Raw genomic sequence first — 15225 nt, 5'->3', positions numbered from 1 at the left:
GGTTAATTGAGCCCTGTTCGATGGACATTATTCTATAAAAATGATTATTTGAATAGTGATTTTTTGAAAAATATGTGTTTAAAAATCGAAAAAAATTTGAGGAGTTAACGTATAAAATATTTTTTTTACGTAAATGTGTCATTGAAAATGAGTATAAAAATTAAAAAATTTGGCCATGTGTCACCTCGCTTGTTGGCGATATGTAACATAATCCCTCTATGATACTATTGGACATGTCCTACACCTCTAACCATGGTTAGTTTTATGCAACAAATTTGCAATAATACCTAAGCAACAAAATATGCGACTATTATCACTCTGCCGCTCAATCCACATAACCACCAACTTTACTCCCACTCCCTTCTACATGTCCATGGCCGCCAACACAGCCACCGGCGACCTCATCAGCCCGTCCACAACTAAACTGGGTTGGATCGGCACTGGAGTGATGGGCAGCTCCATGTGCTCCCATTTGCTCAAGGCTGGCTATGCAGTCAACGTTTTCACTCGCACCCAGTCCAAGGCCCAATCACTTCTTTCAATGGGGGCCCACTGGTTTGACTCACCGAGGTCTGTCGCTGCTCAATCCGATGTCGTTTTCTCCATCGTCGGCTATCCCTCGGATGTCCGCCACGTCATGCTTGACCCAACCACCGGCGCACTCTCCGGTCTCCGCCCTGGTGGCGTCCTCGTTGACATGACTACCTCTGACCCTTCCCTCGCCGAGGAGATTCATGCTGCCGCCGCTTCTGCCGGATGCTTTTCCATTGACGCTCCTGTCTCCGGTGGAGACCGAGGCGCCCGATCGGCCTTCCTCTCCATATTCGCTGGTGGCGAACAAAGTGTCGTAAATCGTCTCACTCCGTTGTTTGACCGCCTCGGGAGAGTGTACTACATGGGTGGCCCCGGGAAAGGGCAGTTCTGTAAATTAGGAAATCAGGTAACCATTGCCTCAACTATGGTAGGTCTATGTGAGGGTTTAATATACGCACACAAGGCCGGACTGGATTTAAGCAACTACTTGAACGCAATTTCGACCGGTGCTGCTGGTTCCAAATCCTTGGACTTGTATGGTAACAGGATATTGAACAGGGATTTTGAGGCTGGGTTTTATGTAAATCATTTTGTCAAGGATTTAGGGATTTGTTTGAGGGAGTGTCAGAATATGGGGTTGGCCTTGCCTGGTTTGGCATTGGCTCAGCAGCTCTATTTATCACTCAAAGCTCACGGGGAGGGGGATTTGGGTACTCAAGCTCTTGTTTTGGCACTCGAGAGGCTCAACAACATTTCACTTGAACCGACTAAATCTGATTCTAAGGGTGAGAAAGAAGCTTAAACTGGTAATGTTTTGACCTTCATGTGAATATTTTGTTTAAGGATGAATCTAGTCAATCTACTGTGGATCCTAAATAAATGTCAGAAATATACTTTCCAAATATCAACTTTGTCATGCCTGGGATTATTGGTTAGATGGTGTCTAGAGCTGTATGCATCAGTTTGTTTACTCTTTCACGTTCTTAAACTGTCGTCGCGTCTTGCTTACACCATTCTTAAGATTTGATGAATGTCTAATGAGTTTTCACAGTTGCTGTGAATTTTTGTTTTGCTCTTATTTGGTAGTATAAAATCTTCAAAATAGTAACTTGGCCTGTGCAAATATTAAGTATGTAGGCATAATTATATGACATGATTGTTATATGATGCAAGTATTGAAAGATACGTGGCTAGTGTTTACAATAAAAACTTGCACCTGATAAAATATTTGAGGAATATGTGAAAATTTTAGTTGAATTGTGTAAGCCATGCTAATTGGAATTGTTGTAGATTATTTGACCTAATGTTAGTAGTCAAGTTACATATTGTGGGGAAGTTGCTCCTCGTGAAGATTTGTACAAGCCTAAAATGGAATAACACTTTTGTTGGTTAGAATCCTTGAACTATAATGCCTTATGATCATTGTTGGTAGCTTAAAACAAAGTTTATCATAGTGTCAATATGTGTCAAAAATACAATTGAAGTTACTTAGAGGATCTTGTTTGACCAAGGGCTTCTAAATACGTGGTAAGAAATAGCCAACCCACAATGAATAGAGAGCCACCACACGTAGATTCTACTATTTGTGGCACCATCTTTTAAGTGTGCCATGTGTTCATATTTTCTTGATGATGAAATTTAAATTAGTTAACTGTAAAGTGTAAACTAGGTTCAAATTTGTTCAAATGCTACAGAATGATCCAATATGATCCAATATGTTGCAATGATATTGCAGGGTAATTGCCTCTTGAAATTCATCTAAATGATAAAAAAAGATCGTTTTTATAACTTTGACTTTAAATATGAAACATGGATGGGTGTAAGAATATTGATCTTGGATGAGAGCCTTTTTAACCAGACCAACTTGAACTTGTGTCACAGATTATAATGAAGAAATGAAATCCAGATGTATTAAAAATTTGTTGAATATTAATCTAGGTATTTTAGGTATTGTTACATGTCATGATACTTAAATGGAGACAAACTTGTATCTATATAGCCCTTGTTTGGGCTCCATTGTTTTAAATTATAATGAAAGGAAAGGAGGAAAAGTTTTTAGATTTATGTGTAATATTATTTTATTGAAAAATATGTAGTTGATAAGAAGAGGGAGGAAAATGAATTTTAATTTAATGAGGGCCAAACATGGACGTAGTGGATTGCTAATTTGGAAATAGAAATTGATGGGTACCTACGTAGCACGGATACTCTAACTAGGGTAGCGTACCTGTGTCCGACACGTGTCGATACCGACACTCTTCGATCACTCTACAATAATCATTTTCCTTTCTTACTATAGCTATTATATATTTTTAATTTAAAGTTATTAGTAAATAACAAATAAGTATTCATATTTAAAATATTTCAACAAAAAAAAATCAAAAATAAGCATAAAACTAAATTTAAACTATATAGATGAAGAATTTTAAAGATGTCGACGACGCGTCGTGTCGGTACTTTTTTGAAAAATCACGAGTCGACATATTCAACATGTATCGTGTCGGACACACATTTTTATGTCGGTGCATCATAGATGGGTACTGTTAGTGGTGAAGTTCTTCCTATCAGTACTAGCCACTTCATTCTGAGTTCATCTTGTTAGTCTCTTTAGCATTTATCAAGTATAAGTGATTACATGGCATCTGAGTTCTGTAAGGTCATATTTGAGCTTTTACACGTACATGTTAACCCTCTCTTAATTTGTAATCCTGAATTGCTTTTCTTTGCTCCATTTTTTCTGATAAAATTTTCCATAGAGCATTCACAAATTGCTTGTGCATGTTAACACGATCTAGTCTAATTCTTGGTTCCTCATGGAGCTAAAAGTGATAACAAAGTACTATGTGCTTTGTGGCATGGGAATACATTTTCAATTCTTGAAATCAGAACGATCGCGCGGTACAAAACCATTTTGTAGCTTTACAAGTTTTCTTTGTGGTATTTGCTAAATTTAAGGAGCAGGTTTACACGTATTATGTAATCTCCAAACTCCGCTTCCGACATTATGTATCAGGGTAGATATGCCCTACTGGTTTATGTTTGGAGCATAAAATGAATAGGTAGAGACAAACATTCTAGAGACTTCCTTATCTCTGAAAAGCCATAATGTATACCACTCATTTCCATTTCATAAGAGTTCTTCACTTCCTTTATTTGCAGCATTAGTAACAAGCACTCCTGGGCTGACCTTCTATAAAATAACATTCATTAAACATTATGTCGAGATGACAAAGTTCCAGTCATGGGACTTCCTTGACATGGTTGTGCAGTGATCAAAATTGGCTAAACTTTGACTTTGTATTTTTAAACCTAGTGTGAAGCCTTTACTTGGGCAAACCTCATCAATTACCTCTCCCATTCCTCACCATGACTTTGGGGAAGTATATGATACGTAAACATGTGATAGGGGGAACTCTATAAATTGACCGACCAATCACCAAAGCCTCAAAAATGATATGCTCCCATAATGTTGACTTGGATTTGGAAGTGGAAACAGATGCAATATCAACAAGCATTGCAGGGTCAAAATATTTATATTTTTATGGATTTAAGATGTCACATAAGAATTTTTGGGTTGGGTTTTGAGCATGTACGCTATGGCAGTTCTTTGGTGGATGATTCACTGATGACATAATTTTAATTGATGAATGTCAAAAAGGGTTAGACTGTAAGTTACAACTTTGGAATGCAAAGGCTTTAGGTGGAGTAGAACAGAAACCCAAGTGCATACAATTTCACCTTAATAATATTATGATAATGAAAATGTGGAGTTACTATAGATGCTTTGTCCGAAGAAATTGTTTTAATTATTTAGGTTTATTCGCTAGCGAAGAGGAATTGAAGAGGACATCGACAACCATTTTTAGATGTTCGAAACAGGGCATAGAAGTCTAAAATGAATTCCAAAAGTAGTTCCAAACTCGAATGTAGAAGATGAAATTATTGAGGTACACATTCAGAACATGAGAATAAATGTTCCAATAAATTATACATATGGCCGAAATCGATTCTAAGTCAATCCAGAGATCCAAAATGAAGTGCAAGCTGGAAATTATAACCCTGCTATCTGAAATCAATTTTATTATAGTCATCTAAAAGTGCTTAGAAGACGTCCAAAGCAAAATCAGATGTATGGAACACCTTCAAAAGGCTTATAATCGGATAAAACTCGTCAAAACTAATAATGACCTGCAACTTGTAAATGGCTGCACTACAAGGCTTTGAAGTGTTTTTCTTTCAGTGAAAATATAAAGTTCAAAAGTTTGTATTAAAAGCTTTCAGCAGAGTTCTTATGAGCCAGAAATAGTTATGGAACAATTTTTATTTTTATTTTTTGTCTAAAACTTAATTTCGGATTCATCCTTCCTAGCTTATGTAAACCAGAACCATCCTGGTGACTACTTTACTAATCCTTTTATAAATAGAGGCTATTCGTTTCGTAGAGATTTAAATATGAAGTAAAAAAACTTACTAGGTTCTTTCATTCTCAGAGGGTACCAAAAGATGCTTGATCTTTTATCTTCAAATTAGTTATTCCTTTTTTTCTTTTTCTCTATTTTTTAATTTCTTTTGTAGATTTTGGAAATTGGTTCCTCTGTACACTCTAAAGTTGTTATCAATAGTGTTATTTTTCGAAGTCTACTGGGGAACTGCTAGTAGTGGATCTACGTCTAGAAAGACTTAATGTCTCAATCACTATGAACTCAGCATGAATCACTCCTCTCTATCTTTTTATCCTAATATATGATTATTGCCAAACTGTTTTTGTCAAACCATCGAAAGATACAACTGCACTTCGTTCTTAACATTTTTCAACTCGTATTATATTTGTGGTGGTAATTTTTTTAAATCTGCAATATCATTTTGCCTTTCTATATAGTTCTTAAAATCCTTAATAAGTTGTTTGGGACCAACAAATTTTGCAGTGTTTGGAGTAAGAAAAAATTCCATTGGTGGTATAATGCTTCAATACATGACTACTTTTCTGCTCTTAAAAAAAATATTCTGTTTGATGGGAATTGGCTTTTCGGCCACCTTTCATCTATAAGGCGCCTATTAGTCATATAGAAGCAGCCTATGGATAATTAATCAAATTCTTAAGCTTCTAATAATTTCCAAACTTTCGAAATCCCCGTTGGAGTTTAAACGTCGAATGCAAGTGAGCATAAAAACAAATATAAATGCAAAGCACCAAATGTTTTTGTTTCCCAAAAATCATCCTGTGAAAATAGGAAATTGGAAAGGATGGAGAATAAAGATTTGAAAACTAAATTTATAGTGGTTTGGTCATTCAAACTATATCTAGTAGTAGAGCGCTCCCTATTTGTGGATCAACAAATTTCACTTTGGACTTTAGCAGCACAATCAATAGTATGATCCTATGACCTATGTGTGGAAGTCAATTATAAGGCTCTAACATTTATCATTTTCACCTTTTATTCTTGAAGCACGATCAGGGAATGGCCAGAATAGCAGAGATTAAGTGAAAATAGATGTCATTTCACTGAGAAACCAACGGAGGTACTATTTATATATCGATCTCACACCTCAACCTCTATCTAGTTTCAGAGATATGTGCGCTTACGAACTTTGTAAGTGTTCTCTTCATGAACATGACGAGTAAGCTTTGCATGAAATGACAAGGATTGGGCGGCCTTTTGGATAGTGTATGGACTGTTGAGGCATCTAAAGTGATTCATTAATTCACTTATTTTATATGCTCATCATATTATCATTGTGAGCTATGCCTAATGCTAGAAACCCTTATGGTCAAATTTGTGGAATTGAGTGATTGTTATTGATGCTGCAACTTGCATTGCTTTATGCATTCTATGAATTGTTCACTAATCTTGAAAATTGTAAGTTTAAATACATACCTTCAATATCTTCTCAACCGATAGATATCTTGTGTTGAACTTCAATCTTCATGTCAAGTTTGCAGTGTCTACTTTACCTTTACCTTTCACTTTCGACATCATCTCATTATTCAGTTTTATCTACTCGATTGATCTTACTAATCAAGCATTTTCAATATATTTAATTGCATTTATACATTCATGATGATGTTATACGACTGTCATATTACATACATATTCTTGGTAAGTTGTTTATATTTGAAGATTTGAGCATCAGATCATTCGTTCTCCCTTGGCCATAAGGAGCGTGATGATGTGTTGAAATGAGGATATTAAGCTATGAAGACAATCGAAATATTAGGTTTATATTGGTTTTGTTAGCTGGATAAATATCTTAATGTCGGTGAAGATTATTCGCCGCTAAATCCTAATCATTGCAATTTAAATCCTCAGCAACCCAAGTGTGGATGAATGTTAGAAATATGATTATCATGTAGAAATATTTTAATTGTATTTACGTGATATTATGTTGGTTGAATTGAGTAATATTATTTATCACCACTGATGTTAAACGCTAATGTAGGTGGCAATTACATGACATTATACGATAAATTCATATAAATGCAAAGTTACATAACTCATTTAATCAGACCAATAAAGTGTAGCCATTTAAACTGATGCCTAACACCATTGGTGTTAGATAAGCGTTATTTGGTTGAATTTGATTTTGGTCATTGTATTTGAATTCGATGATTGCACGAGAATTTGACGTACATTATGATATATTGAACTCATGCTATTAAATGTTAAATCATTTTTGCAATGTCAATGTTCTATGATGAATTATAAATTCCAGGTTTTCTTTCTATGTGGAATTACTGGTAATGCGTTGGTGACTCCCATTAATTTGTTGATTCTCATACGTGATAAAGGCACGCTGAAATATTTATACTGTGATTCCTAAGTTTTTTTGTGCAAAGAACTAGGATCAGAAGGACAAATTGACGAATAAAACTATTTCCTGTAAATTTTTTTTTTAGACATGATGCAGTTGTGACCATAGAATGTGACTGACTATATGCCTGTTTTTGAAGTTGTATAGTTGTGAAGAATAAGAATTAATGTACAAACTAAGTGTTGGCAAGATTTTTGTCATTGATTTTCATTGATTTAAAAACTGGTTTTTGAAATGTTTAGCTTAGATTTTGTCAACAAATAATTTGTAAATCGAGTTTGTTAATTTAGATTGTACAAATAGCATGATTCAACTAGCCCATGGCATGCTAGATATCTGGTCTTGTATTGTCAAATAAATAAGCTTCTCAACAAGCCTTCTATACTATGTAATATCCTCAAAGTCTTCATTCTCCTTCCACGTCTAGGTTAGGTTCCATAGGGACATTTGCTGGTTTTGCCCCCTAATGGGCTTGTTTCTTCTAAGAGATCTGTGGCATACTTTCTTCGAGATAACGCTACACCTTGTTTACCAAGAGCAACTACAATACCAAGAAAAAACCTCAGCTGGCCAATATATTGTACAACAAATTATTGTCGCAAGTATTTTTTGGATTCTTCGATGCCAGTTACATCATACTTGATAACAAAATATCATCAACATATCCAATAAATATCACAATACCAATGTACTATGCTTCACAAAGACAGAATGACCAGCTCGACTTCGTCTAGAACCTGTGACAAGAATTACTAGGCTAAATTTATCAAACCAAGCTCGAGGACTCTATTTCAACCATGTGTTCTTGAGTTTACAAATCAGATAACTCTTCCCCTGAGCAATAAATCTCAGTAGTTGCTCCAAATTAACCTCATCGGCTAAATCACCATAAAGAAATGCATTTTTCACATCTAATTTATGCAACGGTCAATCTAGGTTTACTGCCATAGATATAAGTATACGCACGGAGCTATTTGAGCAACATGATAGAAAGTCTCAAAACAGTCTATGCTCAGTGTTTGAATTTATCCTTTAGCAATCAATCGTGCCTTATATCTCTCAATAGAACCATTTAGTTGATATTTGATAGTGAAAACACATCTACATCCAACTGGACGAACCCCCATACGTAATGATACTAAGTCCCACATGCTTCTAGTAAGAAGTGCTGACATCTCCTCACCCATAGCCTTTGTCTAATCAAGATTATGGAAAGCCTATTGGTAATGCCTAGGAATGGATATAGATGATAGAGACTGTGCAAAACGACAAAAAACGGACCAAGTTTATCAAAAGAGACAATTAGTTATTGGTTGTTGAGTGCAAGAATGCTACCTTTGTAATGAGCAGTTGGCAAATGATTAGAATCAAAATTGGAATTTAGTGGAGTTGGAGACGACTCCCAAGCTGGAGGGGTTTTCACAATGTTTGCCTAGTGTAAAACTGTAAGGGTTTAGAAGGTGGTGTAGAAGTATAAACAGGAGTAGGAAAAGAAATAGCTTTTGTGGAAGTCGAGACCTTTAAAAAAGATTCAGACTCAAAAAAGGTGACATCTGCAGAAGCAAACCTCTTTTTAGTTCCATGATCATAACACCGATACCCTTTTTGAGTTCAAGAATACCCTAAGAAAACACAAGGAATAGCTCTAGGAGAGAGCTTATCCATACTAGTTGCAAAAAGGTAAATAAATCACACAACCAAAAGCACGAAGTGTGTGTGAAAATGAAGAAGAATTAGGAAAAGGACGTTTTAAAGGAATTTCACTTCTAGGAGTGGATGATAACATCCTATTAATAAAGAAACTTGCAGCGAGTATAGCATCACCCTAAAAGGATTTAGGTACATGCATTTTAGCATAACAGTGTGTTCAACCTCAAGAAGATGTCGATTTTTACGTTCTGCCCACACTATTCTGTTGTAAGGTATAAGCACATAAAGTTTGATGAATATACCATTTGACGAATAGAACTTTGAGAAATTAGATTTCTCATATATTTTAAAGCATTGTTAGATCTTAACACATGAATATTAGAAGAAAAGCTGAGTCTTTATTTCACCATGAAAGATTTGAAATACATCAAGAACAAATGACCTATCTTTTAACAAATAAAGCCAAGTCATTGCTGAATGGTCATCCACAAAGGTAATAAAATACCTCACTTGACATAGTAGAATAGGGACAAAAACCCCATACATTGGAATGGACTAAATCAGAAGGACACATACTTCGATTTTCTCTAGAAGGAAAAGATGTTCTATGATGCTTACCTAATTGACATGCATCATAGTTTATTTCAGAAACAGATTCACAAAAAGAGACAATTTTTTTAACCTAGAAAGAGGTGGATGACATAAACGACAATGCCAGTTGAAAGGAGACAACCTCCCAGCAACAATAGCTTTAAATGTTGAATCACGAGTAAGATGGTAAACTCCTCCTGACTCAAAGCCGTGTCCAATGACTAATTTATCTGGAGATTTTGATAGATACAATAAGTTGGAAAAAAAATTTACAGAACAATTTAAGGATTTTGTAAGTTGATTAACGTATAGGAGGTTAAATGACAATTTTGGAAAATGTATGACATGATTAAATGCAAAAGAAGAAGTATGAACTGTTAAGGCAGGATCACATGATATTAAGTTCAAGAAACAAGAAAACCTTAATCGAACAAAAATAAAGTTGCAGAAAATTAAAAGAACCCAAAGGAATTATTTTGGCCTAAGGCTCAGAGGTTCGGCGACCACTTCTAATGCCTACATTCCCCGTTGAGCATCCAAAGATTTGGATTATGCTCGGTTGCACTAAACAGCCCAAAATGGCAACAAAAATTACAAATTGTTCAGAGAGATGAAAATGAGACTTATCTCTCAAGTATAGTGATGGATTTATAGAGATTCACTCAGATCTCAGCCCTCAAACCCTTCGAACACCGCCACAATGTTACAACAAAGAAATCACTCAGATTTTTTCACTATTCACACAGAATATTACAAATCAAAGGAAGATCTCACTATACTGTACATAAAATCAAAGATTTTACGCATTAAAAACTCAAAGAAAATGATCATCTCTCAGATCGCCAATATTTTCTCTTTGAAAATCGTAGAGACGAGAGCAAGATGAAGGGTGTAATATTATGTTCCAGAAGGCCCCACATTTTTAACAAAGGGTAGATGAACCGGCTCCATCCAACATCCAGAGATAGTCCACGTGTTGGCCATCCAATAAGTTGTCATCACTTATTAAGTCGTGTTTCACATAAACACGATTTTGTCACAAGTCAAATTCTAGAAGCACCAATTGAAGAGAACAAGATTCGACTCCAACAATCTCTACCTTACTGCTAGAATTTGAGCTATTAGTGTAGCCAAGAGCATGATCTTATATCTTTTTCATTTGCTCCAAGTACCTATACATGAATCACAGAGAATCAATAGATAAAAGTTTCAAGCAGTTTAAGAATTTGTTTAAATGAATTACTTTTGTGCCCATATCAGGTGAATTAAACTGAGTAGAAACTTTTTCAATCTTAATTTTACTTTTTGAAATTATATCTCTTATAAAATAGTATTAGACATAATATGTTTCAATCTATCATGAAACGTGAGATTTTTGCTTAGGTGAATAGCACTTTGGTTATCAGAAAACGAAATATGTGATTATCATCGAAACTCATTTCAGACAATAAACCATTCAACCAAATCCCTTCTTTAACAGCATCAGTTGCAGCTATATATTCTGCCTCAGTTGAGGACAAAGCCACAACTTTCTGAAGTTGAGATTTCCAACTGATAGTAGTACCACACATTGTATAAAAATAAGATGAGGTTGATTTTCTATTATATCTATTGCCAGTAAAATCAGAATCAGTATACCGTTTCAAACTTATTCCATTTTTATCTGATTTAAGCATTAAGCCTAAATTTGATAATCCCTTTAGATACTTCAATAACCATTTTAAAGCATGCCAGTGTTCTTCACCAGGATTACTCATAAATCTACTTAAAATGCTAATACTATATGCAAGATCAGGTCTGGTACATATCATCAAATACATCACAGAACCAATTACATTAGCATATGGAATTTTTGACATTCTGGCATATTCATCTTCAGATTTATGACAAAATTCAGAGGACAACCTAAAATGACTAGTAAGAGGCAGTGTCACAGGCTTACAATCATACATGTTGAATTTTTTTCAAGATTTTAGACACATAATCACATTGATTTAAAAATAACATATCTTTATCCTTGTTTCTCCAGATCTGCATGCCCAATATTCTTTTAGCAGCACCAAGGTCTTTCATATCAAACTCAGAACTTAATTTTGATTTAATATCATCAATTTTTGATTTATCAGAACTAGCCAACAATATATCATCCACCTAGAGGACTAGATATAATGAGTTTTTAACTCCACTACCTTTGTAGTACAAGCAAGTATCATATTGACTTCTTTTAAATTCAAGTTTCAAGACAAAAGTGTCAAATCTTTTGTACCATTGCCTAGGTGCCTGCTTTAGACCATACAAGAATTTCTTTAACAAACATACAATGTTTTCAGGATCACCTTCCTCAAAACCAACAGGTTGTCTCATGTATATTATTTCATCTAATTCTCCATATAGGAAAGCAGCCTTAACATTTAGTTGATCAAGCTCCCATTTAAATTTTGTAACAAGTGCAAGCAGACATCTGATGGTAACATACTTGGCAACAGGAGAAAAAATTTCAGTATAATCCACACCTTTTTTTTTTTGTGAAACCTTTTGCTACAATTCTAACTTTATATCTAACATTTTTATTATTCTCTTCTCCAGATTTTATTTTATAAATCCACTTGCAACCAATTAATTTTTGTCATTTGGGCTTAGCAACTAATATCCATGTTTTATTCTTAAGGAGTGAAGACATTTCATCTTCCATGGCCATCTTCCAATCTTTCATTTCTTTACATTTCATGGCTTCTTCAAAGGAGTTTGGCTCATTTTCAGTAACGTCTTGGTAGGTAAATAAGGATACAAAAGCGTCACTATCAAATCTGGTGGAGGGTCTGATTTACCTCCTCTTCCTATCTCTTGTGAGTTGATACTTATCAAATGGGAGAGCTGCAGAATTAGCATCTTCAACATGTTCAGTTTCAATTTCAGTTTCAGATAAAATAACATGTTGTTCATTTTCATTTTCTTTTGCAGTAGTTACAGAAATATTCTGGTTACTACAGGAGGACTCCACCTCAATTTGAACATCTTTTTCAATCAAAGCATTTTCTTTTCCTTCAAGACATGACATGAATGATTCATTGAAGACTACATCCTTTCTAATTATTACTATGTAACATTTTTCAGATTTAACCCATAATCTGTACCCTTTAACATGTTCATCATAACTCAAGAAGACACATTTTAATGATCTTGGTTCTAAGTTACCAACATTTTGATAAGCATAAGTAGCACAACCAAATACTTTCAGATAAGAGTAATTTACAGGACTACTTGACTTCACATATTCAAGAACAACAAAGTTTAAAGGACTAGTAGGACCCCTATTAATAAGATAAGATGCAATTTTAACTGCTTCACTCCAAAACATTTTAGGCAGTCCATAACTTAATAGCATGCATCTAACTTTATTCAACACAGTTTTATTTATTCTTTCAGCCATTCCATTTTGTTGTACTGTGTGGAATAGTTTTGTGTCTCATGATGCCATATTCCTTAAAAAGATTATCAAATTCATAATTGCAAAATTTCAAACCATTATCAGTTCTTAAATATTTTATTTTAAGATCAACCTGATTTTCAACTTGAGTTTTTCAATCCTTAAAAACAGAAAATGTCTCATCTTTAGACTTTAGTAGATGAACCCAAATTTTTCTTGAGAAATCATAAACTATTAGCAAAAAATATTTAAAATCAGTTAAAGTAGAGACAGAAGCAGGACCCCACAAATCAGCATGCAAGTACTCAAGTTTTTGTTTGGATTTATGAATTCCACTTTGAAAATGAAGTTTAGCTTGTTTTCCCAAAATACAGTGTTCACAGGAGCCAAAATCACCAAGATTATGTTTTCCAAAAACACATTTTGATTGCAAAATATTCAAACCCTTTTTACCAATATGACCAAGTCTTTCATGCCACAATTTAACCAAAGTAAATTTTTCAGATACAACAGAAGTAGTTAATCCAAGCAAAGGTTTTACATTCAGGCAATAAAAGCCATATCTCTTAGGAGCTGAAATGACCAAGTCATTTTCCCTAAGAATTTTTTATATTTCCTTGACCTATAATTATGTTAAAATCCTGGTCATCTAACATTCCTAAGGACATTAAGTTCCTTTTCAAATATGTGACATGTCTTATGTTCTCAAGGAACAAAATATTACCATTTTCTAATAATAATTTGACAGTCTCAATTCCATTCACTTTACAGGCAAAGTTGTTGCCCGTTATAACATGTCCCCTTTTAGTTCTTTCTAGATTTTTAAAACAATTTCTGTTGGGGCACATATGAAAGGAGCATCCTGAGTCAAGTATCCATTCATCACTTAGACATTTTTCAGCACTTACTAAAACAAAATCATTTTCTGTTTTGATTTTATCATAGGCCAATGCATTGCTTCCATCAAAACCTTTTTCTTTTGAATCATTTTTCTTTTTAAAACAATCTTTTACAAAATGACCAAGTTTGCCACAATAATAACATTTTTTACCTTTTGCATTATTTTTGGTCTTACTCTTGTCAGCCCATCTCTTATTTGCTTTTGAAACCTCAAAATTTTGTTTAGGTTTTTCAAAAGATTTTCACTTAGTTAAAAAAATTAGTTCTAGTGTGACTGTTACTTAACCCAGCCTTGATTTCTAAATCTTTATTTCTCAAAGCATTGGTTATAACATCAAGAGTGAGTTCATCTCTACCATATTCAAGGGCAACTTTAATGTCCCTATACTTGTCACTAATGGAGTTTAACAGGACTACAGCCAATTGATCTTTTGAAAGTTTTTCATCACAATTGACCAAGTCTTGGGTAAGTTTTGTAAACCTACTAAGATTTTCTTCTAAATCAACTGTAGGATTCATTTTAAAAGAGAAGAATTGTTTTACAAGAAAACATTTGTTTAAAGTAGTTTTGGTCTCATACTTAGCCTTAAGTTTGGCCGAAAGATCAGAGGTAGTAGTAGTTTCACCTACCTCTCTGATCACATTATCAGACAAATACAGAAATATAGTACTCCAAGCAATTTTCTCAAGTTCAAATTTCTAATTAGGAGCTAAGCCCTCAGGCCATGAATCATCTAAAGCCTTGGCACATTTTATTTGTATCAAAATTGCTTTCATTTTCTGACTCCACATATCAAAATCAAATTTACCATCAAACTAACTAACTTCAAATTTCGCAGTAGCCATAATGCAAACAAATTTTCACACATAGATCAACTAGAGCTTGCAGCAGTTTAAACAAGGAGTCAAAAATACCACTTTGTGTCAAATTGGAAGCACAGTAGAACACACAGTAATACAAGATTTCACAATTCTTGCAATATTAGAAGAGAACAGGCAAGATCAATTAACAAACAACAATCACAAAGATTGAATACAAGGTTTCACAGATCCCTCCAGCAAGATTCTCCATGTACATACTCATACTTGATTTATCTCATATTCCAGGAGTCTTGCAGGAGCCACTGGACAAAGATTAGTCTCAATGAGGTTTCAACGGTGTATCAAAAAATCAAGGGAAAGTTCAAGAAACACATGTTTCTGAAAGTTAATATACAGAAAATTGAAAAAGATCTCACCGAGCGAGTTGAATAACTCGAGTTGTTCTCAATCTGCCTTTTCAGCAGTTCCAAAAATTCAAGACCCTCGCAGGT

At 34.4% G+C, this 15225-nt stretch overlaps 1 protein-coding gene across 4 annotated transcripts; it reads left to right on the top strand.

The window, feature by feature from the left end:
• The first annotated feature begins 277 nt into the window (after window positions 1–277).
• Window positions 278–12272, top strand: LOC111411255 (probable 3-hydroxyisobutyrate dehydrogenase-like 1, mitochondrial). 4 transcript variants are annotated; one of them, XM_023041814.1, is made up of 2 exons: window positions 278–1340; window positions 12254–12272. In XM_023041814.1, the coding sequence occupies exon 1, from the start codon at window positions 302–304 to the stop codon at window positions 1334–1336; it is 1035 nt and encodes a 344-aa protein (XP_022897582.1). In that variant the 5' UTR covers window positions 278–301; the 3' UTR covers window positions 1337–1340; window positions 12254–12272. The 4 variants fall into 4 exon arrangements, with proteins under 4 accessions (XP_022897582.1, XP_022897587.1, XP_022897574.1 ...); XM_023041819.1 differs by lacking the exon at window positions 12254–12272 and adding an exon at window positions 6654–6947; XM_023041806.1 differs by lacking the exon at window positions 12254–12272 and adding an exon at window positions 5982–6590.
• Window positions 12273–15225: the final 2953 nt, after the last annotated feature.

This window comes from Olea europaea, chromosome 2 (assembly GCF_002742605.1).
Source record: "Olea europaea var. sylvestris chromosome 2, O_europaea_v1, whole genome shotgun sequence".
NCBI classification, from domain to species: domain Eukaryota; kingdom Viridiplantae; phylum Streptophyta; class Magnoliopsida; order Lamiales; family Oleaceae; genus Olea; species Olea europaea.
Note: the sequence above shows the minus strand (reverse complement) of the source record. Positions and strands in the feature narration are given on the sequence as shown.